Source organism: Emydura macquarii, unplaced genomic scaffold (genome assembly GCF_026122565.2).
Source record: "Emydura macquarii macquarii isolate MOO-44397 ecotype Brisbane River unplaced genomic scaffold, CSIRO-AGI_Emac_v2 contig_3534, whole genome shotgun sequence".
Lineage (NCBI taxonomy): Eukaryota > Metazoa > Chordata > Testudines > Chelidae > Emydura > Emydura macquarii.
Genome location: NW_027133671.1, coordinates 1,013,961 through 1,039,747, shown reverse-complemented (window position 1 = coordinate 1,039,747; position 25,787 = coordinate 1,013,961). Strand labels below are relative to the sequence as shown.

Below are 25,787 nucleotides of genomic sequence, written 5' to 3'. Positions count from 1 at the left end.
TGTCACTACCACTCAAAATGCAAAGAGACCAACTTCTCTTCTGTCACAGAAGCAGTTATACCCTGATCATCATCTCCGGCCCATAACTCAGACATTTGATCACAGAATTCAGCTGCTCTCACTGTGCTAGAAGGAACTAACAGACCATTTATCAGAGATCCCTCAAGATAGTCTCTGGGGATATTGGATCTGATGGGCACTGGACCAACACCACTCTACTTTTAAGAATTCATCCTACTCAGACAGCAAGATGTTCCTGAAATCACAAACACAGTCCAGGCCCTCACCTGGCCACTCTAATGTAGGCCCCATGTCGAAGTTCTTGTTTTTGAGCAAGCTGTCCGAGAAGCTGGCAAAGAACTAGCTCCAACTTTATCTGCTAGTTGCCAGCATCCTGGATCCTTCTCAATAATATTTTAGGCCAGGGCACAAAATCAAGACAGCAGTGCTTGTTCTGGTGGATGACTTCCTCTTGTCCTCCATGATTTTGTAGATGTCCCTCTGGAATTGGACACAGCATTCTACGCTGGATGATGGATCTGTTTGGCATGATGCTTGAACCAAATAACCTTTTTCTAATGCAAAAAGTTCTTATGATAATTCTGCTAGATAAAGTTACAACATTGGTCAAAATACAACTTATCTGGGTTCTTTATTATATTCTACAGCATTCAAGAACAACAAAAACAGAAAGGAAAGAAAACAGAAATTGATCTCACAGCATGAGAGAATACACATTTCCAGTCAGGAATGATAGCTTGTTCAATTCTTAAATAACGACGAACTATTGGCCAGTATTTATTTAGGACCTGATCTGGAGAGGTGCTGAGCCCATCCTTTGATGTCCACAGTACCCTCAACAACCAACTCAACGCTTCACAGCATCGGGCCCCTGGTGAGTAAATCAGAACTCCACAGCAACTGCAGTTACAGTTTGCCGGATCTGAACACCTGCTTGTATGATTTTGGATCTATGCCCATCATAATGCTGATACTTTTCAGATCAGCATAATAATACAAATAAATAAAGCAACAGCCATTATGCAAACAAACAACACACATGCTAGTGGTTTTGAAGTATTTTTTAAGACAGGTTACATGATTTTCTACTCCTTTATTTTGCTCTCAGAGTAGAACAAGGCACACTGGCAATCAATGATCAGACACCTACAAACTCTGTAAACTCATTTTGTTAAACTGTTGTTTTTAAAAATTATTTCAACAATAATAAATGGGTGGAAGTTTAGTACAGAAGTGAGATGAATGTTATAGTTCACACTTACTACGGAAGTTGTAAGATGCACAGAGGAAGATTTATTGATTTTTTTATGATCATTCAATACAGTTCAGGGGGAAATCTACAATTTCAACACGATCTGGCTGGAAAAATGAAGTTGTTTGCAATTTCAACTGCTTGCAAATTTATTTGTCTTTGAGTCTGTAATAAAGCTTAAAGTTCCTCTTCTGAAAAGCCATTTAATTTAAAACAAAATGTGTGATTACTATGTTTTCTTAAACATAAAAGAGATGAAGATCAAGCATGCAGTTCTCGTCCCTCCAGTTTCTTAGTTTATCTGAGTAAGTCATACTTCAGAGGCTAGAATGATGAGGGATCTTTAATTTAACTGGCCTCATTTTCAAAAGGAAGTTGTGTAGCTGGTTGACAGCATTTACTTTCCCACATAAATGGGAAAGGCGTTTGAGGAGCAGCCAGTTGTCTGTTAAGTATAAGAAAACTGAACCCTTAATATTTAGTTTGATTCATTACCATCCAGTGCCAATAAACTGGTTCCAGTCGTTTCCATTCCAGAAAGGCTTCCAATCGAGAGGTTTCAGACTCCAGTAACTGCAACACCTGGGGAAGGGGAAAAAAAAGAAAATCGAGACCCATTTAGTCATCTGCGCAACATATAAAGTGCAATTTTTAAAGCTTATTTGGTCTGAATAAAAAGACTATCCAATCACATACCAGGTGCCACTTCTTACGTGGTACATGTTCCCTTCACATCATAGTGTACCTTATAGACTGACATTTTCAGGCAGAACATTGGTTTGCAAAAGGAATATATATAAACTCATTCAGAGGTACACAGCCCTCTCCACTCTGTAACTGAAATCATGAATTATCTTTCACAAGGCAATGCGGTAAAAAGTGAGGAACAGAGTCATATGCGTCCAATACTCAAGCAATTTCTTCCTTCTGACTATATGTTGCTATGACTGGGCTTGCACTATGCATTACTCATTGGGAAGCAATGTAAATCCCAGTTGTGCAAATATGATGTGGAACTGCAGAAAAGCTTTTCCTCACGTCCATAATGCATTCCAGTCCCCAGCCATATGATTACCATTGTCCCCATCTACACGTACGTGGCTTCACATGTAATTTTGAAGGGATCGAGACAATACCATTCATATATAAAAAGGACTTTTCTCATGTAGATCCTGAAACCTCCTGTGCTTCTTAGCTACCAAAATTAACCACACAGCTCAGCCACACTCCAAATACCACCGCTGAAGTGGTCTTTCTCACTTTTGGATCAAACCGGGTCCCCCCCACTATTCTTTGAGTCTGGCCAACATACCATGTTTAAATCCCTTCTCTTTTCTTGAAAGTCATGCACAGCTTTGTCCCAGCCAACATCTAGGACATGGTCTCCTTGGCATCCCCTCCAACTCCTCCATTCTTAAAACCATGTCAATACCAACATCCAGTTATTTCTACTTCTCCCATCTCTGTGCCTTTGTCCACATGGCTTCTATGCAGAAAATGACCTCAGTATCCCAGTATGCCAAGCCCATCTCCCAGCTCCTTATTCAAATCATTTATAAACACTCACTCCTCCTGCAATGTCCACAAATATTATGTGCCAAATTGTCTTCCGCACTCTCCCTGTTGCACAAGGCGTTCCTCTACCATGGTTAGTATTTGTGGGCAATACAAGAAGTGAGGGTTTGGGGATTTTTACAAATGATTTGAAAATTACGTATAACTATAGGGGGAGAAAATATATATCACCATATAAAATAATGGCCTCCTTTTTCAAAATGGGGTGGGAGTAACCTGAGTCCTCTTAAAGGGAAGTGGAATTGCTGTACACCTACCCTCCAGAAATCAGGCTACTATGGCAGCTCAAGCTGGGCACAAAAAATGAATAGTCACTTTGGAAAATGGAGATGAATATACAACGTTAGAGACAGAGATCTCAAGTATGGCTAGTTATACAGCAGTACAATAAAGAAAGAGATTCCAGAAACTCTTTTAGTCAAAACAGTATTGATGGGAAAACAGAAGATAAATAAATTATGTGCAAGCGCCACAGTCACTCACCAGATTTGTGATAAAGAAAGGAATCTAGGTAGAGGCCATTACTTGAAATGAATGAGTCCATACCACTTGCAGGCAAGTTTCTGAAGGACTCCAAAAGTGTTTTTCTGTCATGGTTTCAAAGATGAAGATCAAGACCGGAGCCCTGATTCAATCTACTTAGTGCAGACATACCTGTTTTCAGCCAGCTTTGCGTCTTTTACTTACTTTGTTCTGCAACTGCTAAGAGAGAACTCAAAACCAGGAGTTACTTGCTTTGCTATCTTACCTCTCAGAAATAATCTAAAGCTGGTAGAATGAGGGGAGGAACAACAACAAAAACAACAAACTAAAGCTAGTCGGTGTCAAAAAAGTTGTCTTCTGTGTCCAGATGCCACTGATCGAGACTCATGGGCCATCTCCACGTCTCCTAACAGGCAGAGGCTTCAATCACACGTATCTGCCCTCAGCAAGCAAAGATCTCCCTGTGATGGGGTGTGCACCTCACACCAGCTCTGATAGTGTTAATGAGGGCCTGAGAGGCCAATTAGGTTACCTCACATCACCTGAGAGAAGGAGACCAGGATTAACTGAGAGTGAAGCCCAGCTGGGGAAGGACTGGGACAGGACTACAAAGCCAGGAAGCTGAGAGAAGGGGCTGTAGGGGAAGGAGTCTACAGTGACTCCACAGGACAGGAAGGTCATCAGGGAGGAGGAGGAAGTCCAGGGGGAGAGTAAGCTCTGAGATCCTGTCCTGGACCAAAGGGACTTATCAAGAGGGGAGGAAGGGGGTGAAGTAGCCCCAAGAAGTAGAGTAGGTTCCCGTGGTAAACCCAGAAACAGGCAAGGGAAGAGAGATAGGCTGGGTAGGAAGGAGCCCAGGGAAACAGCAACATGAATGAGGACTGAAGAGACTTGGACTAGTGGTTATAGGGTCCCTGTGCTGGAACTTGGCATAGCGGGTGGGTCTGGGTTCCCCTCCCAGCCACTGGTAGAGTGGCACAAAGCTCAAGCTGAGGTCAAACACAGTCTGGAGATGTGGACTAAATGGGGACCTAGTCAGAGGGCCAAATTACCAGAAGAGAGACAGTCACAGAGTGAGCAGAAGGGACATCCTATGCTGCAAGATCTACTTTCCAGATCTAGACATGAGTAGGTGCACGACCCGTGAGTGGGAACTCCATTACCCTCCCATATCAACCAAATTCTCAAGGCCTCCCTCCACCAGCTTCAATATCCATCTCTCTCCAAACATCATTTAGCATTTTGTACCTTCAAAGCCATTTGTGACTATTAAATAATTCATGCTAACCACATCAAGCTGAGGTTGGGATTTTCAAGAGTCTCTTATCCCCATTTTGCAGATGGGGAAACTAAAGCCTAGATATGCTGCTTCTTAGCATCTTTCTAGAAGAAAGAACTTTCCACTTACTGCCCCCAACACATATTAGGTTCTGACAGCAATGCTTTAATGTGTGATGAGCACTCTAGTCCTCTGCTTCACAAAGCTATCCATTTAGAAATAAAGTTAGAAGTTCAAAGTCCTCCATTTGAATGGAGCTAAGGACCAACGTATTTGTCCTTTCTAATGAAACAAAGTCTCTAACGTCTGCAGGAGGAGCAGCATTCACTTTCTTTCATGATGAAAGGGAAACATTAAGTAAAGCAAATTTTTGCTTTGAATGGAAATTGAAGTGAAGCTTAGGGATAACATATGAAGATCATCTTTTTTTTGGTGCAAAACTGGGATAATATGTCTCATAAGAGAACTGCTATTTTCCACAGCTTTCTAGAAAAAGTAACTGTCCTAAACTACTTACGTTGAAAGACAGAGTAATGACAAATTCCAATGACCAAGATCTGTTGCAAAATAATTCCATAATGGATGTTGAAAACAAACACTTACCAATAATTTCTTTTCTAAGCCCTTGTTTAAAAAAAATGTATCACTTGTACAAATGACTTGTCAGGCAATAGCTTTTTCAGGAGCCTAAACTTAGATTAATTGAATGGTATCCCAGCACCTTCCCATGAGCCCGAGAATCATACAATGTACATGGCTTGCAGCAGGTGACAAGCACCCTTCTCCTTTGCTACACACGTGTGGATGCCAAAGGCTGTAGTTCCCAGAGTTCAATGAAACCCTGGGTGCTCCACTCCCGATGGAGCACACTGCATGACTGCATCTCAGATGGGTTTGGAAATTCTAGTCTACAGAGATTTGGATGCCCAATTCCCATTACAAAAATCAATGGGGATTGGGCAAACACATCCCGCAAGTGGCTTTGAGTAGCTCAGCCAGCTTCTGTGAGTTGCCCACCTGTATTAAAGTTGAAGGCGACTTCAGGTTTATCCACTCAGAAGCCAGCCCTCAAAGCGAGTTCCTGTGGTAGTTTCATTATTTAATTGACTATGGGAGGTGTCTCTGCAGTTGGAAGAGATGCCTATTTGTATCCCAATATATACTCAGGTCAGAGAAGAAAGGCAATACTGGTAGTTATGTCAAAACCACCCTTTTATCCACTATGCTACACTAGAGAAACAACATGCAGATATCACCTCCTATCAGTAATACCACCACCACATGCATTGTGTGTGTAAAGGTAAAGCTACATCCAGGTTATATAGGTCATCCCAAATATGTTAATAAAACTTTTATGCCACCCCAACCCTATTGTGCATTCTGGATATGCCCCCTACTTTACAAATGAGTCTGAATTTTTTAAAGTATTAATGGAACTGTGTATTCTTCCACTTACACAGCCAGGTGCCTCAGTTACAATCATCTCACCAGTCTTAGGACCCAATCCTGAGAGGTGAGCACCCTCAATTGCTGCTGACAATGCTCACTGGACTAGGCCGTGATTGACTCAGTTTCTGTGTATCTGCAGAATTGGTTAGGCCACCCCGCCATCTGGAATATGAGCTGCTGTTATTTTGCTTCCATGACTTTCACAGCATCCAAAGCAGATAGTTTTTGCCTGTTTGATGGAAACACTCTTCCATGAGATCCATGCAGCTAAATCAGTGGGTTCCCTACACCCAGAATTAGGGCTACATGCTCCTGTCCATACACCTTCACAAGTGGTGGGGAGTACAAAGCAGTTCATCTGACATCTCAGGGCACAGAAGGCTCCAGACCATTTTCCCGCCCATAGAAGACATTCCTGCAGGGATCAGGTTTTGTGGCCTGGAAGATCACAGGAGGGGCTGGATCAGTTGCTCAACAAGCTTCAGATGCTTGGAGTGTTCTGGCACAAATCGGTATTGTCTGAGTCAGAATTAACTTGTACTGGTTTCTCTGCCACACACTGAAATTGCCCTGGGCAGCAGTATAGAGGTTGGAATTGCACCGCAGCATAGCTACTCCAGCACAAAAACAAATAGTCAAGAAGCATTGCACAGGGATCCATAGTTTTCCAAGACTGAAACCACTGCTCTTACGCAGGAAGAAGAATGTACATCAGCTATCCACTGAGATAGAAACTCCAACAGTGAGAACTCACTTTCCTAGGCTCTTATGTAAATGGAAAAATATAGTATCAAGGATGATGTGGCCACTAGACTTTATTTTAGTCTGGTTATTTTAAGCCTACTTGTATTTGTTTTTGTGTTGTGCTGCCTATTAATCTTTTTTGTGATATTTATTGTTACACTGCAAAGCATTCTAATGCATGCAAAATGCTCTATATAAATCAGTAGTTAATAATTTGTAGGATAATGCTGCCTCTTGAGCGGCTGGCTTCCAGAGATCTTTGCTGCAATAAGTATTTAATTTCTGATGCAAACAGATCATAATAATTTCATCACTTGGCAAAAAGGTTTTCCCAGATACTCGTCAACCTAAATATTAAAAAAAAATCATCACTGTATTTTTCAGTGTGAGCTCATGACAGGCTTTCATAAATAAGTGGTATTTCTCTGCACATCAGAATAGGCAGAAACTACTAGCTGATTTTATGGACTTGACTGGATTTTGAATTAATGGTGTCTTTTTAAATTATTTCCATCTACAAGTTCCCTAGTTTGACTTCTACACTCGCTGTTAGTAATCTGTGGGGAGAAGCTAGTCACAAAAGGGATATTTCCTTGATGTGTGGGGCAATCACAAAGCTTAGTACAAGGGATTTCATTAGATTCCCCTTTCATTTTTGTCTTTGTTGTTGTTGTTGTTGTTGTTGTTACCTCCTCCTCACCCAAAACGTTCTTGTTTGTCTCATCAAGTGTTGTGCCTTGTCTTTGAGACTTAGATCCTGCAGTTTACCACACATGGCCGACTGCTGCACCCACGCAGATCCTGTAAGTTAGAGGGCTAATTTACCAGGCCCCTGCACCACAGAATACCCTTCAGCCGCAGGATTTCAGTCCCTGTTCTTCCAAGCTTCAATTTTCTTTCTTCAACATAAAAGTTAGTTAACAAAAGTTCAGCATATCAATCATGTCATTTCCCCCTGACCTGGTGTCTTCTTAAGAGCCATCCTATCCCTACAACACTGCACTCCACAGGCTGTCTGCCTGGGAGTCTCATATAAATTGGTGACTCCTGCAGGAGCTTACCTATTCCCTGCTTCTTTCTCCAGCAACTGAGCTCTTGCTGGCTTTTCATGAGGAGCAGGTCAGGTGATCTTCAAGCTATCACTGGATCCCTGGCCTCATAGCATCATCTGGGGAGGCAGGTGAATAGTCACAGGAGGGGCTGGGCCAAACTCCCTTAAAGAACAGCCACTCTGTGACAGAGCCCCACTGACTTCAACAGCATTCCACCTGGGCACCACAGGATCGGGACATGGGCTGTCATTTACTCTCTGTACAGCACCTAGCACAATGGACAAGGCTTTTGGTATGTCTGTGATATAAATGTTAAATAACAACTATGTTAAAACGAACAATAAAGCCTGCATTCCCCTCCAGAGACTCAACAATAGACAGAGCTACCACTGGAAATTAATGTTAAATGAGAAATAATAAATTTAAAAAAATATCCTCTGATGAAAATTGGTTGAACTTTGCCAATTTAATATCAATCCAGCCATCCCTCCATCCCACCACACTCACTTCAGAATAACAGAATAACTATCATGCATGCAGTTGTTTTCACACCTTTTTAACAAGTGCATTACTGACTTGACATACTAATCATCTAAAATCTGTTAGTCTCCTTTATGTCAAGTCATCTTCATTATGGAGCTATTAGCACAGTCCCCTTAAATTAAATGACAAATGTATTTTTAAAAAATCCAAAACCATTTGCAGAGCATGAGTAATGGCTGATTTTCTAATTTTAATTCCTTGGCTACTTAAAAAACAATCAAAGATACCTATCAAAAGAGCTAAGACAACATTACTGGCCAATTGCATGCAAAATACTGAAGGAGCTGACTGAGGAGATATCTGAGCTATTAGCTATTATCTTTGAAAACTCAAGGACGACAGGAGAGATTCCAGGGGACTGGAAAAGGGCAAAGATAGAGCTAATCTATAAAAAGAGGAATAAGGACAACCTGAGGTATTATAGATCAGTCGTCTTAACTTCAATACCTGGAAAGATAATGGAGCAAATAATTAAGCAATCAACTTGCAACCACCTGACAATAAGAAGGTGATAAGTAATACTCAGCATGGATTTGTAAACAACAAATCGTGTCAAACCAACTTAACAGCTTTCTTTGACAGGGTAAGAAGCCTTGTAGATGGGGGGATGCGGTAGATCTTGACTTTAGTAAATCTTTTGATATTGTCTCGCATGACCTTCTCATAAACAAACTTGACGGAGCTACTATAAGATGGGTGCATAACTGGTTGGAAAACCATTCCCAGAGAGTAATCATCTGTGGTTTACAATCAGTTCTGGATCCAGTTCTGTTCAATAACTTCATGAATTATTTAGATAATGGTATAGAAAGTACACTTACAAAGTATGCAAACGATACCAAGCTGGGAGGGTTTGCCAGTGCTTTGGAGGATAGGATTAAAATTCAAAATGATCTGGACAAACTGGAGAAATGATGTGAAGTAAATAAGATGAAATTCAATAAGGACAAATGGAAAGTACTCTACTTGGGAAGGAACAATCCGCTGCACACATACAAAATAGGAAACGACTGCCTACGACGGAGTACGGTGGAAAGGGTTCTGGGGGGTCATAGTAGATCACAAGCTAAATATGAGTCAACACTATAACACTATTGCAAAAAAAGCAAACATCATTCTGGGATATATTAGCAGGAGTGTTGTAAGGCTCTAAGCAAGACATGAGAAGTAATTCTTCCGCTCTATTCCGTGTTGATTAGACCTCAACTGGAGTACTGTGTCCAGTTCTGGGCACCACATTTCAGGAAAGATGTGCACAAATTGGAGAAAGTCCAGAGAAGAGCAACAAAAATGACTGAAGGTCTAGAAAGCATGACCTATGAGGGAAGATTGAAAAAATTGGGTTTGTTTAGTCTGCAGAAGAGAAGACTGAGGGGGGACATAACAGTTTCCAAGTACATAAAAGGCTGTTACAAGGAGGAAGGAGGTAAATTATTCTCTTTAAGGATATTCTCTTTGAGGATAGGACAAGAAGCAATGGCCTTAAATTGCAGCAAGGGCAGTTTAGGTTGCACATTAGGAAAAACTTTCTACCTGTCAGGGATGATAAGCACAGAAATAAATTGTCTAGGGAGGTTGTGGAATCTCCATCATTTAAGGTTTTTAAGAGCAGATTAGACAAATACCTGTTAGGGATGGTCTAGATAATATTTGGTCTTGCCTTAAGTGCAGGGGACTGGACTAGATGACCTCTCAAGGTCCCTTCCAGTTCTACAATTCTATGAAAATTTAAATTGTAAAAAGCCACAATAGAGCTACTACTATCTATCTGGTCCAAGAGTCCCAAGATACAATTTAGAGAACAGGATGGTATTCAGATAGCACCTCTGCTTCCTAAGATTCCTCTGCAAGTAGGTTGAGTTTCTATCAGCCTTGGCTTTAGAGTCAATAAGAATATTAGTCCACGGGACTTCAATGTCCATGCTGATGATGATACCAGTTTACCATCTAGAACTACATGACCTTCAGAACACCATGTGGATTCAGGCTCAGCTCATACTAGTGGTCATACTTTGGCACTCAACTTTGGGATACGGCTGGAAATTAAAGGCATAAAGATCACACATCTGGTAATTGCTTCCTTTAGGTAGAAGTCAGGTGCAAAAGGCAAAGGTTGATTTCCGAAGTAACAACAGTATAAGCAAATTACTCAAGTGCTCTTTGCTCAGCAATGGCTACTATTTGCTTCCAAATGCAGTTAAAGATGTTAATAGGATCTTTAAATGCCTTAATGTTCTAGAACCATGCTACCAGGAGATCACTTACCCAACATTTTGGTTAAGAGCTGCTGGGTTGGAGCAGCAGAGTTCTTGGAATTCCATTGCCCAATACTGGCAGTAAGCAAGTAATTCTCATTTGGATGCCCTCACCTATGGAATTTGCTCAGACCAGTTGTGTGCCTGGGTCCAGATTCGGAGAGCTTACGTTTGTTGTTGTTGGAAAGCAAGGGTATGTCTTCAGTGATGATGGTGAATTCGCCACCATCAGATTCATTCTTCGGGATCGATTGAGCAGATTCCGCTCAATCAATCCGGAAATCAACTTAATAAATCCACCCCCCGAAAAAGAGTAACACTGCGTCGATAGGGGGGGAATTTCCCACCAGAGCAGTGTAGTGGGGACGCTGCACTCATAGAATCTAGGAAGTCGACGTGAGATACGCAAGCTACTTTACATTGCTTGCGTATCTCCCATCGACTGCCACTGAACTTCGCGGTAAATGTAGACCAGGTCTGAGTAACTATCTCTGCAGTTTACTGATTGTAACTAATTTTTCTGAGGAGGAGACTATTTTACAATATGCTGTATTAATTTTTGACACAATGCCCAGATTCTATCATGCTGGGTGTAGCATAAAAAGAATAAAGACAAAGAAGAGTGGTGAATTTCAATATACTTCTACCCATATGTCTGTCTTTGGCAATTGTTTAATCAGCACAAATGGCCAAGATTTACTTTTTATTTCATATGCCAAGTTTCAACACAGAATATTACTTTCAGGAAGAGAGAAACACAGTTAATGAGGAACAATGACAAACCCTTGACTATAACTACACCAACAGGAGATGCAATCTCTGCAGATTGTATAAACAGGGAAATATTTTCAGATATTATGCCAGCAAAGCACTGCTTGGATAATCAGCTGTTCACATCAGTCCAGATGTTTAATATGGAGATTCTGCTTATATGTAAGAGCTCATTTTTGCATTTCAGACACCTTTATTTCTTACACTATATGAAACTAAGAAACTATCACTACACAGTCCAGCAATTTATGGAGTCTGTGATGAACCAGTACATCATTTCTCAAGGTCCAACAACTCTACACGCTTGGTCAATAAAATGTGCTAAGTAATAACTCATCCCAGAAGCTTACCTTAAAAAAATGATGGTAACTAGAGAAATGCAGCTCTATTAACTCTTTTCTTGTCTGGGGAAGCTTAGCAGGAAGCAATATTAGTGACATATTGCAGCCTGGGGAAATTTTCAGATCAAGGTATAATGCCACAAGGTAGAATGATTTGCTTTAGTGTTGTTATATAACGCTGCCAGTTCTTCCAATGGGATACTAATTACAGTCAGAGACTACCTTGCTTAAAAAATATCTGAAGAAATATTTTAGCAGTAAAACTGTCAGAAGTCATAAAAAATAAAGTACCCTTCGCAAGGAGTAGCAATGGGAAAGTGAAACTGAGTGCAGAGTTAGCTATGCAAATGAGTGGAAACTCAGTGTAGCAAACATTCTGTCTATAGGCTGAAGAGGCCAAGTATTACGATAATGCTATCACTAATTGACCTGCAGCACTCAGGCTTGCAGCCCGTATTTTTCCTTTAATGATATATAAACATGCATGCACACCCCTTCTGCCCTCAGCTCCCTCCCGCATTATTTTTTGCACATCTATGTTTCTTTGGCATGTGGGTTGTCAGCAGGTCTGGGGGAGTTTTGGTGGTGGGGAGTGGACAGGTGGTGTGGGGGAAGTAGAAGTGGACTTGTGTCCAATAACTGAATGAGAGAGGGATCAACAGAGCAGAGGAGAGGACTGGCATTAAGCACAGAGTGGGAGTAGGAAAGTAGAAATAGACTGGTGGTAGTTTTAAATGCTTCATTTTTGATCCCCAAGGACAAGCACATATCTCATCCTTCATGTTCTAATATGCGTTTTATTACCTCCCCTGGATTAGCCACCTCCTCCTCTTCTGTGCCCCTCTCCACTGCAGGGAAGAGCCACTCCCCACTCCCCAAGACCCTCGCCTTTCTCCCCAAGTCACCAAAGTGCCACGCACCACCCTGGTAGACAGTGAGCCTCACATCCCTTCAGCCTGCTCGTCAACTGCTTCGTGGCTCTGGGATAATTCTGCTTCATCCCCTGGTCACTGATCTCTTCCCCAGCACCCAACTCTCCCAGTACTAGACATGAGGCAGAGCAGGAAGGTAGGCTAGGGAAAAATGGTTCCTGGCCAAGGAGAGTTGGTTCTGCTTAGGATGAATTCTGGCTATAATTCCTGATCTAGCCCTCCTCCCCAAGGAGACAATTCCTACCTGATGACAGTGGGGTGAGTAGCCACAATTTAAAGTCCCCCTCCACATTAGCTCAAGTCACACACCCCGTGGCAGGCCCCCTACTAACTCTCAATATCCCCTCCGGAAAAGCAGCGGCCCCTCCCTGCAGCTACGGCTCTTTGCTGCTGCCTCTCCCTGCAGCCACAACTTGCAACTCGTTGGCTCCAGCAGTTGTCAGGCAGGAAGCGGGCCCAGCCAACAAACCCTGGCAGAAATCTGGGGGAGGTCATATGACCCCACATGACACTCCTCCACCTCCCGTGTCACCTCTTACCAAGGCCATAATGTTGCCCTAGTGCTGCAATCCATTGTGGTGTTGGGAAACTAGCCAGGCATTATAGGTAAAACTTTCAAAAACACCAAAGTAAGTTAGGGGCTTAAGTCCCACTGACTTTCAATGAGCCTTAGGCACCTAAGTCACTGTTGAGCACTTCATCCCATGTGTTAAAACCCTTCACAATTTAGCAAGTGTCCTTAAGAGTTAAAAGGATATGTGGTGAGACCAGGCATGGGAGAGTGGCTGCGGAAAGCAGAAAAAGAGATGGACTGGAAGTGAGAAAAAAGAGAAGATGAAAGGGAAAGAAATATTAAAAAGGAGAAAAAATGGCTATAGACAGGGGAAGAGCCACCACCACTCCAGTTCCTTCTCAACCAGAAAAGTCCCAAGGAAGAGACACCTAGCCAGAGGGGAAGAAGGGCAGGTAGTGGAGTCCCCATTGGGATGCACATCTCGAAGAATTCCAGTTACTGTACAAGGTAAGTGACCTCTCCATCCTTAGAGGTTTTTAAGGTGAGGCTTGACAAAGCCCTGGTTGGGATGATATAGCTGAGGTTAGTCCTGCTTTGAGCAGGGGGTTGGACTAGATGACCTCCTGAGGTCCCTTCCAACTCTAATATTCTATGATTCTATGATTCTTCGAGTAGTGTCCCTATAGATGCTCCACATCAGGAGATTCCCAAGCAGAACCTCCATCGTGGAAGATGGGTGCTGAAGAAGTGGATTCAATATGGACCATAGGACAGTTTCACTGAAGGCCACATCAATCCTGAAGGCAGGCACGAGAGTGTAATGCTGGTAAAACACGTACAGCAAAGCGCAGGTGGCTGCCCTGCAGATGGTTGGGATTGGTACATTTTCGAGAAGGGCTACCAAGGTAGGTTGAGTCCTGGTGGAATGAGCAATAAGTCTTGGAGGGGATGAACTTCCAAGACTTCGTAGCATGACAGGACACAACCTGCAACCAGTTTGGACTGTCTTTGGGAGGAGACCAGTTGTCCCTTCATTTGTTCTGATATAGAGATGAAGAGTTTAGGGGATCCCAAAAGGGCCTAGTCCTGTTGAGGTAAAAGGCAATAGCTCTTAACATCCAGTGTATGGCAGCTCGTTCTTCTCTAGAGGAGTGAGGCTTGGTGTACAATACTGGTAGGTGAATCACCTGATTAATGTGGAATTTAGGAGAGACTTTAGGAAGGAAGCGAGGTGTAGATGTATAGTCATCTTATTTTGGTAGAACACCACATATGGTGGGTCCACCCTCAACACTCCAAGCTCCCCTACCCTCCTAGCCAACATAATGGCTATGAGGAACAAACTCTTAAGGGACATCTGAAAGAGGAAACAACTCCCCATAAGGTTTGAATGGAGGTTTCCTAAGAGCACTGAAAACTAAGTTGAGGGCCTATGGCAGAGTTGGTTCCTTGGTAAGAGAGAAGAGGTTGAATGGACCCATGATGAATCTTGCAGTGGATTGAGAATCCTTCCATAGGAGGGTGAAAAGCTGTGAGGGCAGCTAGGTGAACTGTGATGGAGCTCAGCAATAAACCTGAGCTCTTTAAATTCAGCAGGTAATCGAGGCTGTGATCCAAAGAGGATTAGAGAGGAACTATAGATTGGCAGCTGCACCAAGGCGGGAAACATTTCCACTTCTGTAGATAAATTTTTCTAGCTGTAGGCTTTCTGTTACTGAATTGCAACCTTTGAACTTCTGGAGAGCAGACTTGTTCTATACCAGAGAGCCATCAAGCAACCATAATTTGAGGTGAAATGTTGCAAGACTGGGGTAGGAGACCAACCCCAATACCTGGGTGAGGAGAGATGGGGTCAGAGGAAGGCAGAGATCAGGCTGTAGGGACATGCAAATCAGTTCCAGAAACCACATCTGCCTCAGCCACATTGGTGCTATGGGGTTGGCTACTACTTTCTCTTGTCTCAATTTATTTAGGAACCTGAGCAGTAGAGGCATTGGGGGATAAGTGTACAGCAGGATTCAAGGCCACATAATGATCAGGGAGTATCCCACTGAGTTGTGGACATGCCCTCCCTGATGCAGAATCATCTCTACTTTGCACTGGACGGAGTTGCAAAGAGATCTACCCATGGATGGCCCCAGATAAGACATATTTCTTGGAACACTGTTTAGGTCCCACTTGTGGCCGATGCTGAAATGTCTGCTCAGGGATCCACCATTGCTTTCTGTAGTCCCAGTAGATAAACAGCTGAGATCTGCGTATGGGGTGGTACGCACCAGTTTCATAGTTCTATGGATTCAATGCATAAGGACCAGGATTTTTCTCCTTCTTTCCAACTGATGTACTACATCACTGCTCTGTAATCAAGCATTATTCTGATTGGGTGCTCCTTGATGTGTGGTAGGAATTGATGGCAAGAATAACAGGTTTCTTTGAGCTCAAATACACTGATATGGAGGATCACCTCCTGAAGGGTTCATTTGCCCTGAGCTGTGAGGTTTACAAGCGTGCACCCCAACCTACGAGAGGCATCTGTGGTGATGATCCTTGTGGGTGGAGACATAACAAAGAGAACTCCCACAGAACTCATGAGTTTGTCTGCCAGTTCAGAGAATCAAGGACCTTCCAAGCTACAGACACCCACTTGGGGGTGTAGGTGGTTCTCACCCATGCTTGAAGACATGGAGAATGAAGTCTCGCTAGGAGAGTCACAAACATACAGGCTACAATATGGCCCAGAAGTTGCAGGCAAACTCTTGCAGTGGACTCTGTTGCATTGCAGAAATGAGGTTGGACATTGTGCTGAATCTGTCCCTGGGTATGTACGCTCTGGCAGAAGAGGAGTCCAGACTGGCCCCTATGAAGTCTATAACTTGTGTGGGTGTTAGGGAAACTTCTCAATATTGAGGAATAGACCCAGAGAGCGAAACAGAGACAGGACCTTGCTGGTTCCTGTCTGTGCTTCAAGAAGTGAGCAGCCTTTCAGGAGCCTGTTGTCCAGGTAAGGAAAGACAATGATGCTTGTCTAACAAAAATAGATTGCTGAGGCCAACAGAATTTTGATAAAGACCTTTGGGTCGGGTGGAGAATCATAGAATCATAGAATCATAGAATATTAGAGTTGGAAGGGACCTCAGGAGGTCATCTAGTCCAACCCCTGCTCAAAGCAGGACTAACCTCAGCTATATCATCCCAACCAGGGCTTTGTCAAGCCTCAGCTTAAAAACCTGTAAGGATGGAGATTCCACCACCTCCCTAGGTAACCCATTCCAATGCTTCACCACCCTCCTAGTAAAAAACTTTTTCCTAATGTCCAACCTAGACCTCCCTCCCTGCAACTTGAGACCGTTGCTCCTTGTTCTGTCATCTGCCACCACCGAGAACAGCCTAGCCCCATCCTCCCTAGAACCCCCTTTCAGGTAGTTAAAAGCCGCTATCAAATCCCCCCTCACTCTTCTCTTTTGCAGACTAAACAAGCCCAGTTCCCTCAGCCTCTCCTCATAAGTCCTGTGCTCCAGCCCCCTAATCATTTTGGTTGCCCTCCGCTGCACTCTCTCCAAATTGTCCACATCTTTTTTGTAGTGGGGGGCCCAAAACTGGACACAGTATTCTAAATGCGGCCTCACCAATGCCGAATAGAGGGGAATAATCACTTCCCGTGACCTGCTGGCAATGCCCCTCCTAATGCAGCCCAATATTCCATTAGCCTTCTTGACAACCAGGGCACACTGCTGACTCATATCCAGCTTTTTATCCACCGTTACCCCCAGGTCCTTTTCTGCAGAGCTGCTGCCCAGCTCGTCGGTCCCCAGTCTATAGCTGTGCATGGGATTCTTCCTTCCTAAGTGGAGGACTCTGCACTTGTCCTTGTTGAACCTCATTAGATTTCTTTTGGCCCAATCCTCCAGTTTGTTTAGGTCACTCTGTATCCTATCCCTACCTTGCAGGGTATCTACCACTCCCCCCAGCTTAGTGTCGTCCGCAAACTTGCTGAGGGTGCAATCTACCCCATCCTCCAGATCATTAATAAAGATGTTGAACAAAACCGGCCCCAGGACCGACCCCTGGGGAACTCCGCTTGTGACCGGTTGCCAGCTAGACATGGAGCCATTGATCACTACTCGTTGAGCCCTATGCTCTAGCCAGTTCACTATCCATTTTATAGTCCATTCATCCAACCCATACTTCTTTAACTTGCTGATAAGAATACTGTGAGAAACCGTATCAAAAGCTTTGCTAAAGTCAAGGTATATCACGTCCACCGCCTTCCCCACATCCACAGAGCCAGTCACCTCATCATAGAAAGCAATCAGGTTGGTCAGGCATGACTTTCCCTTGGTGAATCCGTGTTGACTGTTCCTGATCACCTTCCTCTCTTCCAAGTGCCTTAAAATGGATTCCTTAAGGACCTGCTCCATGATCTTTCCAGGGATTGAGGTGAGGCTGACCGGTCTGTAGTTCCCCGGATCCTCTTTCCTCCCTTTTTTGAAGATGGGCACTATATTTGCTTTTTTCCAGTCCTCAGGGACCTCCCCTGTTGCCACGAGCTTTCAAAGATAATAGACAATGGCTCTGAAATCACATCAGCCAACTCCCTCAGCACCCTCGGGTGCATTGCATCCGGCCCCATGGACTTGTGAATGTCCAATCCTTCTAAATAGTCTTGAACCTGTTCCTTCAGCACTGCGGGATGTTTGCCTCCTTCCCATTCTGTGCCACCCAGTACAGCAGTCTGGGAGCTGATCTTGTCTGTGAAGACAGAGGCAAAAAAGGCATTGAGTACCTCAGCTTTCTCCACATCCTCCGTCACTAGGTCGCCTCCCTCTTTCTTTAAGGGGCCTACACTTTCCCGAATCTTCCTCTTGTTGGCAACATGCCTGTAGAACCCTTTTTGTTCCCCTTCACGTCCCTTGCTAGCTGCAACTCCAATTGTGCTTTGGCCTTCCTCATTTCATTCCTGCACGTTCGAGCAGTGTTTATATAATCCTCCCTAGTCATCTGACCAAGCTTCCACTTCTTGTAAGCTTCTTTTTTGCGTTTAAGTTCGCCAAAGACTTCTTTGTTAAGCCAAGCTGGACGCCTACCATATTTGCTATTCTTTCTGCACATCGGGATGGTTTGCTCTTGTGCCCTCAATAAGGTCTCCTTAAAATACATCCAGCTCTCTTGGGTTCCTTTCCCCTCATATTAGCCTCCCAGGGAATCCTGCCCATCAGTTCTGAGAAGCTGAAGGGTATGATGTCATATTGGTAGTGGTCCATGCCAACTATGAAATGTAGGAAACGCTTGTGTGGGAGATGAATGGTGACATGAAAATAACTATCCTGAAGGTGGAGGAAAGCAAACCAACCTCCCAGATTAAAAGAGGGAATTATTGTTGCTGGGGTCCATTCTGAACCATTGGGAACAAACAAAGATGTTTAGATTCCTGACCATTTTTCTTCTGGACAAGGAAGTATCAAGAACAGAATCCTTTCCCAATGAACTGCGGTGGGACAGATTCAATCATCCCCAAAGCCAGGAACGTTGCACCTCCTGTCTTAAGAGGTCTTCATGAGAGGGTCACTGTAGAGGGATGGGGAAGAATGGGGGGAGGAGCAAGGAACTAAACCATGTCAAATAGCCTGTGGAAAATACTTCAAAGATCCATCTCTTCAAGGTGATGTGCTTCCAGGAAGGTAGGAAATGGGAAAGATGCTCCCCAAAAGAGTGGGAAGGGAATAGATGCAACGTAAGATCCCGAGTGAGAGGCAGATCGTGAACCTTGATAATGAGTCAAAACAGACATTTTGAAGATGTCGTTGGCTGGGAGGTTGCTGAAGAGGAGGCCCCTTTCTTAGGAAACCTAGACTTCTTCCTTGGGTGTTCAGCTGTTCTCGTGGGCTGATGATAGACTGGGTGAGATCGAGACTTCTGCAACTTGGTATGTTCTCTTTTTGTCATAACTGTACAGATGCCCAGAGATTGTAGTATTGCTCTGAAGTCCTTGAGAGAATGGGGAGACCCATCCGTGGTGTCTCTAAACAACTTGGGGCCTTCGAAAGGAAGGTTCCCTACAGTATTTTGTACTTCCCTGGGGAGGCTGGAAGACTGCAGGCAGGAAACTCAGCGCATGACTACTGCCATAGCCATGGAACAGCAGCTGTGTTGGCAGTATCTAGCAAGCCTAGAGAGATGCCTCAACAACTGTCTAACCATCTGTAATCACGGCCTGAAATTGTTCTCTCTGCCTCTGAGGCAAATATTCAATAAATGATCAATTTTTTTTAATAGTCTGTGAAGTCGTATTTAATCATTAGGACTTGACTGGCCACTCTGAACTGCAAGGAGGAAGAGAAGTAGCTCTTACAGTCCAGGTACAATTGTTTTAGCTCCTTATCAGATGATGTTGAACGACACTGATGTTACATGTTCTGTCACTAGCAGCCTCCACCACCAGAGGCTTAGGAGTTGAGTGGAAGAAAAAATATTCGGAGCAGGGGAGGGGAGAGGAAGGAATGTAATGTTTTCTGTTGGTTCATTATTTGTAGGTGGGACAGTGACTGGAATTTGCCACACCATACATGATGGAGTGAACAAAGTTTCACTGATGGGCAAAGCAATCTTGCCTTGAGGAGGTGAATGAAAAATATTCAATAAGGAGTGATCGGTTTCCTGAATCACCTGTAACAGGACTTGTAAGGTGCCTTTTTATGAGTTCTTGAAAGGCCTTGAAGTCATCGGGATAAGATGGAAGGGGAGGCCTGACAGCGTCATCTGGCAATGAGCAGGATTTGTGGGAAGGCAGTGTTTCTTCCTCTTCCATTGGTTCCTGCTCTGGAGGATAGATCTGTAGGGCAGTACTTGGGGCATCAGCTGATATCCCTGATTCAACCTCTTTTGAGATGGCACCCTGTACAAAGGGTCCCGATAAGGGGTTCCAGTAGGCTCTTGTCGTGGAGCATAAAGGAGTGGTGCAGGACCAAAAGGTCATCATTGCCAAGTCATTGGGAGTACTTCCTGCTATGAGCTCCTTCTTCAGTGTGAATCTCCAGGGAGGAAGGTCGGAAGGTGGAGGAACCATGTACTGATACCTCTGAGTCAGAGGAGGTGTCATCCCCTATATCCATCGAGGGGGAGAGGGCAGTGGTGTAGTACCAGTGGTTGGGTTGATATTTGGTCCCAGGAAAAGACCTGCACTTGCATTGGTACCATGGTTAGAAAGGGAGGCCAGTGAGGTGGTGCCAGAGAATGTTGTAACAGTACCGTCTGAAAGTATCTCTGGGTGCCCTCAAAGAGTCTGTGGGGACTGTGTCAGTACTGGAGGGCGAGTCCCCAACAAAGAAATGGATGGAGGGTAAGTAGGCTCCATGAGGTGGGTCAGTACCAGTGGGGAAAAGCTCTCTAATAACAGGGCTTCAGGCTCTTCAAGGCTTCGGAGGTCCTCCTGAGATAGGAGCATGCATAGTATTGGGGGCCCTGGATTTGGTTCCCCAGGAGTAAGAATATCAAGTGTCACCAGAGACTGCACCGGAATAGATATGGCACAACTTTTTGCTTCTGGCTACATAAGACAGTAACAATGCAGACTTAGCCTTGGTTCTGACTTCCAGAGGCACTGAGTCAGATCCCGATGTTGGTCCTGTGCTAGATAGCGTCTGAGCATGCGATGACATCTTCTCAGCCAGCATGATGGGCACAGTACATAGGAAAAGGGAGCCTCAACAGTAACCATATTGGGCTATGAAGTCTCTTGAGACCCAGACCGAGATGATTTTCTCCTTTTCTTTTCCCTTTCTGTAGAATGGATTTTTTTCTTTTTGGAAGATCTGGTGAGTACCCCCGAGGCTCCACGGTCTTTGCTACAATCAAAGTAGAGGTGGTCAATGGAACCAGTGTACAGGGGAATGACTAGGACTTTGACGGTCTCAACGAGCATTCCACAAATCGGAGTTTTAGTCTGTCCTCCCTCAGTTTCTTAGATCAGCTTTTAAATCCCAAACAGATTTTACATTTAGGGGGAAGGTGGGTTTCTCCCAAACAGCAGAGGCGGTTTGAATTCCATCACTGTGAGGAAAGGACCTTTGGCAAGTCTAACAAGGTTTGAAGTGCAGGGTTTTGGGCATAACCTACACTTGATGTCATGATGAGGGTCAGGAAAAAAAACCCTGAGAGCCCAAAATGGGCAAACAAGGAAAGAGGGCAGGAGAACTCCCTAAAAGCACAAATTTGTGCTAAATAATAGAAAAAATAAAAGAAATAACTAAGAAAAAACTAAAATGAAAAAGATATAAGAAAACAAGGTGTAGCGAGCCACGTGTCTCTGCTAATGGACAATGCAATGCTCTATCTCAAGTTGCAGGCAATTGAAAAGGACCTGGAGTCACGGCGGATGTGCCCCTCTATATACCTTTGTATCGTGGCACGAGGGTATCTTAGACACAGGCACAGACCCTGCTGACAAAAATCTCCAATCAAGTGTGCATGGTCACATGCATATCCTGATGTAGAGCACCCACAGGAGCACGACTTGAAGAACTGACTCACACTTCAAGGCATAATCGCAATGGGATCAGCACTGCCCTGCTGGCTAGAAGCATCACCTCCCTCAGAAGCATCAGATAATGGCTGCTGCTGGAGACACTAGGAGTTTGCATACTCTAGTTGTGATGCCACTTACTCATGGCAACCATTTATTATTTTACACAAATCAATCATATCCCCTCTGCCTCTGCTTGTCTAGTGAATGTCTGACACCATTTCCCACAGGTTTCAGTAATTACCATGGCAATCCATGCATTATGTAATAAATCTCTGCAAATGCTGAAAAACAATAGTGTATGGAATTTGGAAGAAAATAGCAGGAATTTGGCAGAAAATAGCATAGCAATCTCCCTTCGCCTTCTGAATAGGGAATTGTTTAAAAACCCATCCCCAGAGACAAATCCATTATTCTCTCCACATTCTCAGAGGGGGGTCGGGAACACTCAGTGTCACAGACACATTAATTGCTCTCTTACATCTACTGCAGAGGAAACATTTCTCCTCCTTGTGCCGAAGCATGAGGGAAACAACACTTGAATTGCCAAGGGTTATTCGTTTTTATTCTCAATTGTTTCCTCAAGAATCACTCTCCTCTTCCTTGTGAGATAAATTAAGACAACTCAGTTATCCCATACCGTACGTATCTATCATTGCTTCAGTAACATCTGTAAGGAAGATTTTACCATGTAAACTGACAAAACAAACAATTAGGAGACAAGTTCCAGTGGATTTTACCATGTAAACTGACAGAACAAACAACTAGGAAACAGTTTTCTCTTAGCTCCACAACCTTCAACTCACCGCACTTCAGGCGGTTGGTGCTTTATTTCAGAAAAACTATCTGAAATAAAATGAGAGAAAATGTTCTTGTTTTTAAAGTCACTTTTTAAAGGTGACTCAGGCAGACAAAGCAGGAAGAGCAAAATATTTTAGTATAATGGGCTGAATGTCCCATATAACCATGGGAAGAGTGGCCTTCACAGTCCTACAGCCATGACTCATCACAGGTCACCAGCTCTCACGGAGAGCAATGCCCAAGCATTCCATCTGCTTGTGATATCACATCACCATGGCACCCCCTGGAGCCAGCCTATAGTGGTAAGCCAAGTCCTTTAACCTACTGACACTGTGTAGTGTTTATAGATTGCTATTATTTTATAGTCAGACCCCAAAGCCAAAAGGGACACAGTGATCATCTAGTCTGACCTCCTATATAGCACAGGCATATAGCTTCCACATAGATATTCCTAGATCAGATATTTTAGAAAGACATCCAATCTTGATTTTAAAATTGCCAGTGATAGAGAACCCACCACAACCCTTGGTAAATTGTTCCAATGATTAGTTACTCTCACAGTTAAAAGTTTATGCTTTATTTCCAGTCTAAATTTGTCTAGCTTCAACTTCCAGTCATTGGATCTTGTTATACTTTTCCCTGCTAGATGGAAGAGCCCACTATCAAATATTTGTTACCCATGTAGATACTTATAGACTATAATCAACTTACCTCTTAACGTTCTCTTTGTTAAGCTAAATAAACTGAGTTTTTGAGTCTATCACTATAAGGAAGGTTTTCTACCCTTTAATCATTTTTGTGGCTCTTCTCCGAATCCTCTACAATTTATCAACATCCTTCTTGAACTATGGGTGCCAGAAATGGACACAACATTCCAGCAGCAGTAGCACCAGTGCCAAATATGAAAGTAAAATAACTTCTTTACTCCTATTAGAGAGTCCATTGTTTATGCATCCCAGGATCACATTGGCTCTTTTGTGATCCAGAATCACAGTGGGAGCTCATGCTCAGTTGACTATATCCCCCATGACTCCCAAATATTTCCAGAGCCCTGGCTGCAGCAAGGCACCATCAGCAGCAAAAGGCACTGCAATGACTAGAAGGCAGCATTCTGCAGCAAGGCTGGACTTCAGGACCTAGAGAAAAAATGAACATAGGATAGCTGTGTCCCCCTGATGAACTGAGAATGTCTCTCTGATCCAGCTGATATGAGACATTCAGAACATTATATAACACCTTTACATTAAACCTGACCTAAAGCTTCTTGTTTTTATTATTAAAACAGCCACCATCAAACTCTAGTGCTATGGATCATTCTGTTCCCTTGAAGAAAAGTTCCACAGGGGTAGCCATGTTAGTCTGTATACAGCAAAAACAACGAGTGTCCTGTAGCACATTAAACACTAACAAATTTCTGCAGGCATAAGCTTCAGTGGGCTGCAACCCACTTCATCAGACCCTGTTCCCTTGAGTTTTTCCTATTTCAGCCTCCAACCCACAAACAACTTTTAGGTTTTAAGGCCCAATGGGTAACTTAATAAACTGTGCTTATATTTCACCTTTGTTTTTATATTCACAATGTTTAATTTAACATATTCAGGCACAGTTTTCCCCCTTGCTTATGGTATACATATATCGATGCCTTGTGATCTTCTACCCTGCTCTTAGATTCTTTCCTATCTTCCTTATTGGTCATCCTACATCTTAATTGAATCTTTCATAGATTTTATGGCCAGGAAGGACCATTATTGTCATCTAGTCCAACCTCCTGCTCAGAAAAGACCATTAATTTGCATGACATGTAAGAACACACAACATGCAGTTCTGATACTTTGGATTGCAAGTTTTAAAATAAACCTTCGTATTTCATAGAATCACAGAATATTAGAGTTGGAAGGGACCTCAGGAGGACATCTAGTCCAATCCCCTGCTCAAAACAGAACCAACCCCAGCTAAATCATCCCAGCCAGGGCTTTGTCAAGCCACAGCTTAAAAACCTCTAAAGATGGAGATTCCACCACCTCCCTAGGTAACCCATTCCAGTGCTTCACCACCCTCCTAGTGAAAAACTTTTTCCTAATGTCCAACCTAGACCTCCCCCACTGCAACTTGAGACCATTGCTCCTTGTTCTGTCATCTGCCACCACTGAGAACAGCCTAGCTCCAACCTCCCTGGAGCCCCCTTTCAGGTAGTTAAAGGATGCTATCAAATTCCCCCTCATTCTTCTCTTCTGCAGACTAAACACGCCTCTGTCCTATTAAAACCTAAATTATTCTACTTAACTACTTAACACCTACTCTACAAAACACTTAACTAACTATACACAACAAAGCTGTAATAGGGGAAAGTACTTGCGAGAAGCAAGAGACATTCCAGCAACCGCCACGGACGGAAAGAAGGAACTGAGGGGCCATTGGGTCAGCAGTGCCTCATATACCGCGGCATGAGCACGGTACTCCAGGGGGCGCCTGAGGCGACCCTACGGGGTCTGCTAAGGGGGAAAAAGTTCCAGAAACCCGTGCACAGTGGCATGCACTCACCTATATTGGAATGGATATGAGCAATCACTCGAAGTAGAACTGGCAATGACTGACATTTTCCAGCAGTGATAGTAACGAATTTTTTATTACACAAACAAATATGGTAAAAGAACATTATTAAGATGGCCACGTCAAGCACTCAAAAGTTAGGAAATGCCACAGTTAAGGTTGCTTATGCATTTGCATTATGATAGTGTCTTTAATGATATGACCACATACTGTTTTTTACATAGGATCCTGCCTCATTAGTTGCACAGGTTGCATGGGGCTCTCTTTATGATCAGAGATTCAAATTTTGTTTTTTCCTCATTGTTCAATGTGTGCCTCCTGCCCTTATTTACTATTCAGCCCCTGATCTGAAGACAGGATTGTTAATTTCCTCACGGACTTCTCTATGGCATTCAATATAGCATCTGAATGCTTCACAAACAAATTAGTTCATTTTCACAGCACCCTTGTGAGATGAGGGGTTGGTATTATCCTCATTTTACAGATAGGGATTTGAGGCAGTGAGAGATTAAGATAAAAAATTCCACTAAACCTGGCACACCTAGGATCTGATTTTTCAGGTTAGTTAGCATTGCTTCCCATCCACTTCAATTGCATATGTGAGTGCTCATCACCGCTGCAAATCAGACCCTCTCTCAAACTAGGCACCCAGAAAACAAGGAACACACAATTAGTGATTGTCACGATTACAAGGCTAGCTTGCATTG

The 25,787-nt window shown here is 43.5% G+C and overlaps 1 protein-coding gene across 3 annotated transcripts in view; it reads right to left on the bottom strand.

Annotated features, from left to right (window-relative positions):
* Positions 1-25,787, bottom strand: part of TEDC1 (tubulin epsilon and delta complex 1) — a 146,108-nt gene that overhangs the window by 54,578 nt on the left and 65,743 nt on the right. For all 3 annotated transcript variants that reach the window (XM_067536349.1, XM_067536351.1, XM_067536350.1), the window contains one exon: positions 1,769-1,855. In XM_067536349.1, coding sequence (XP_067392450.1) covers positions 1,769-1,855 — 87 coding nt within the window. The remainder of the gene's footprint in view (positions 1-1,768; positions 1,856-25,787) is intronic.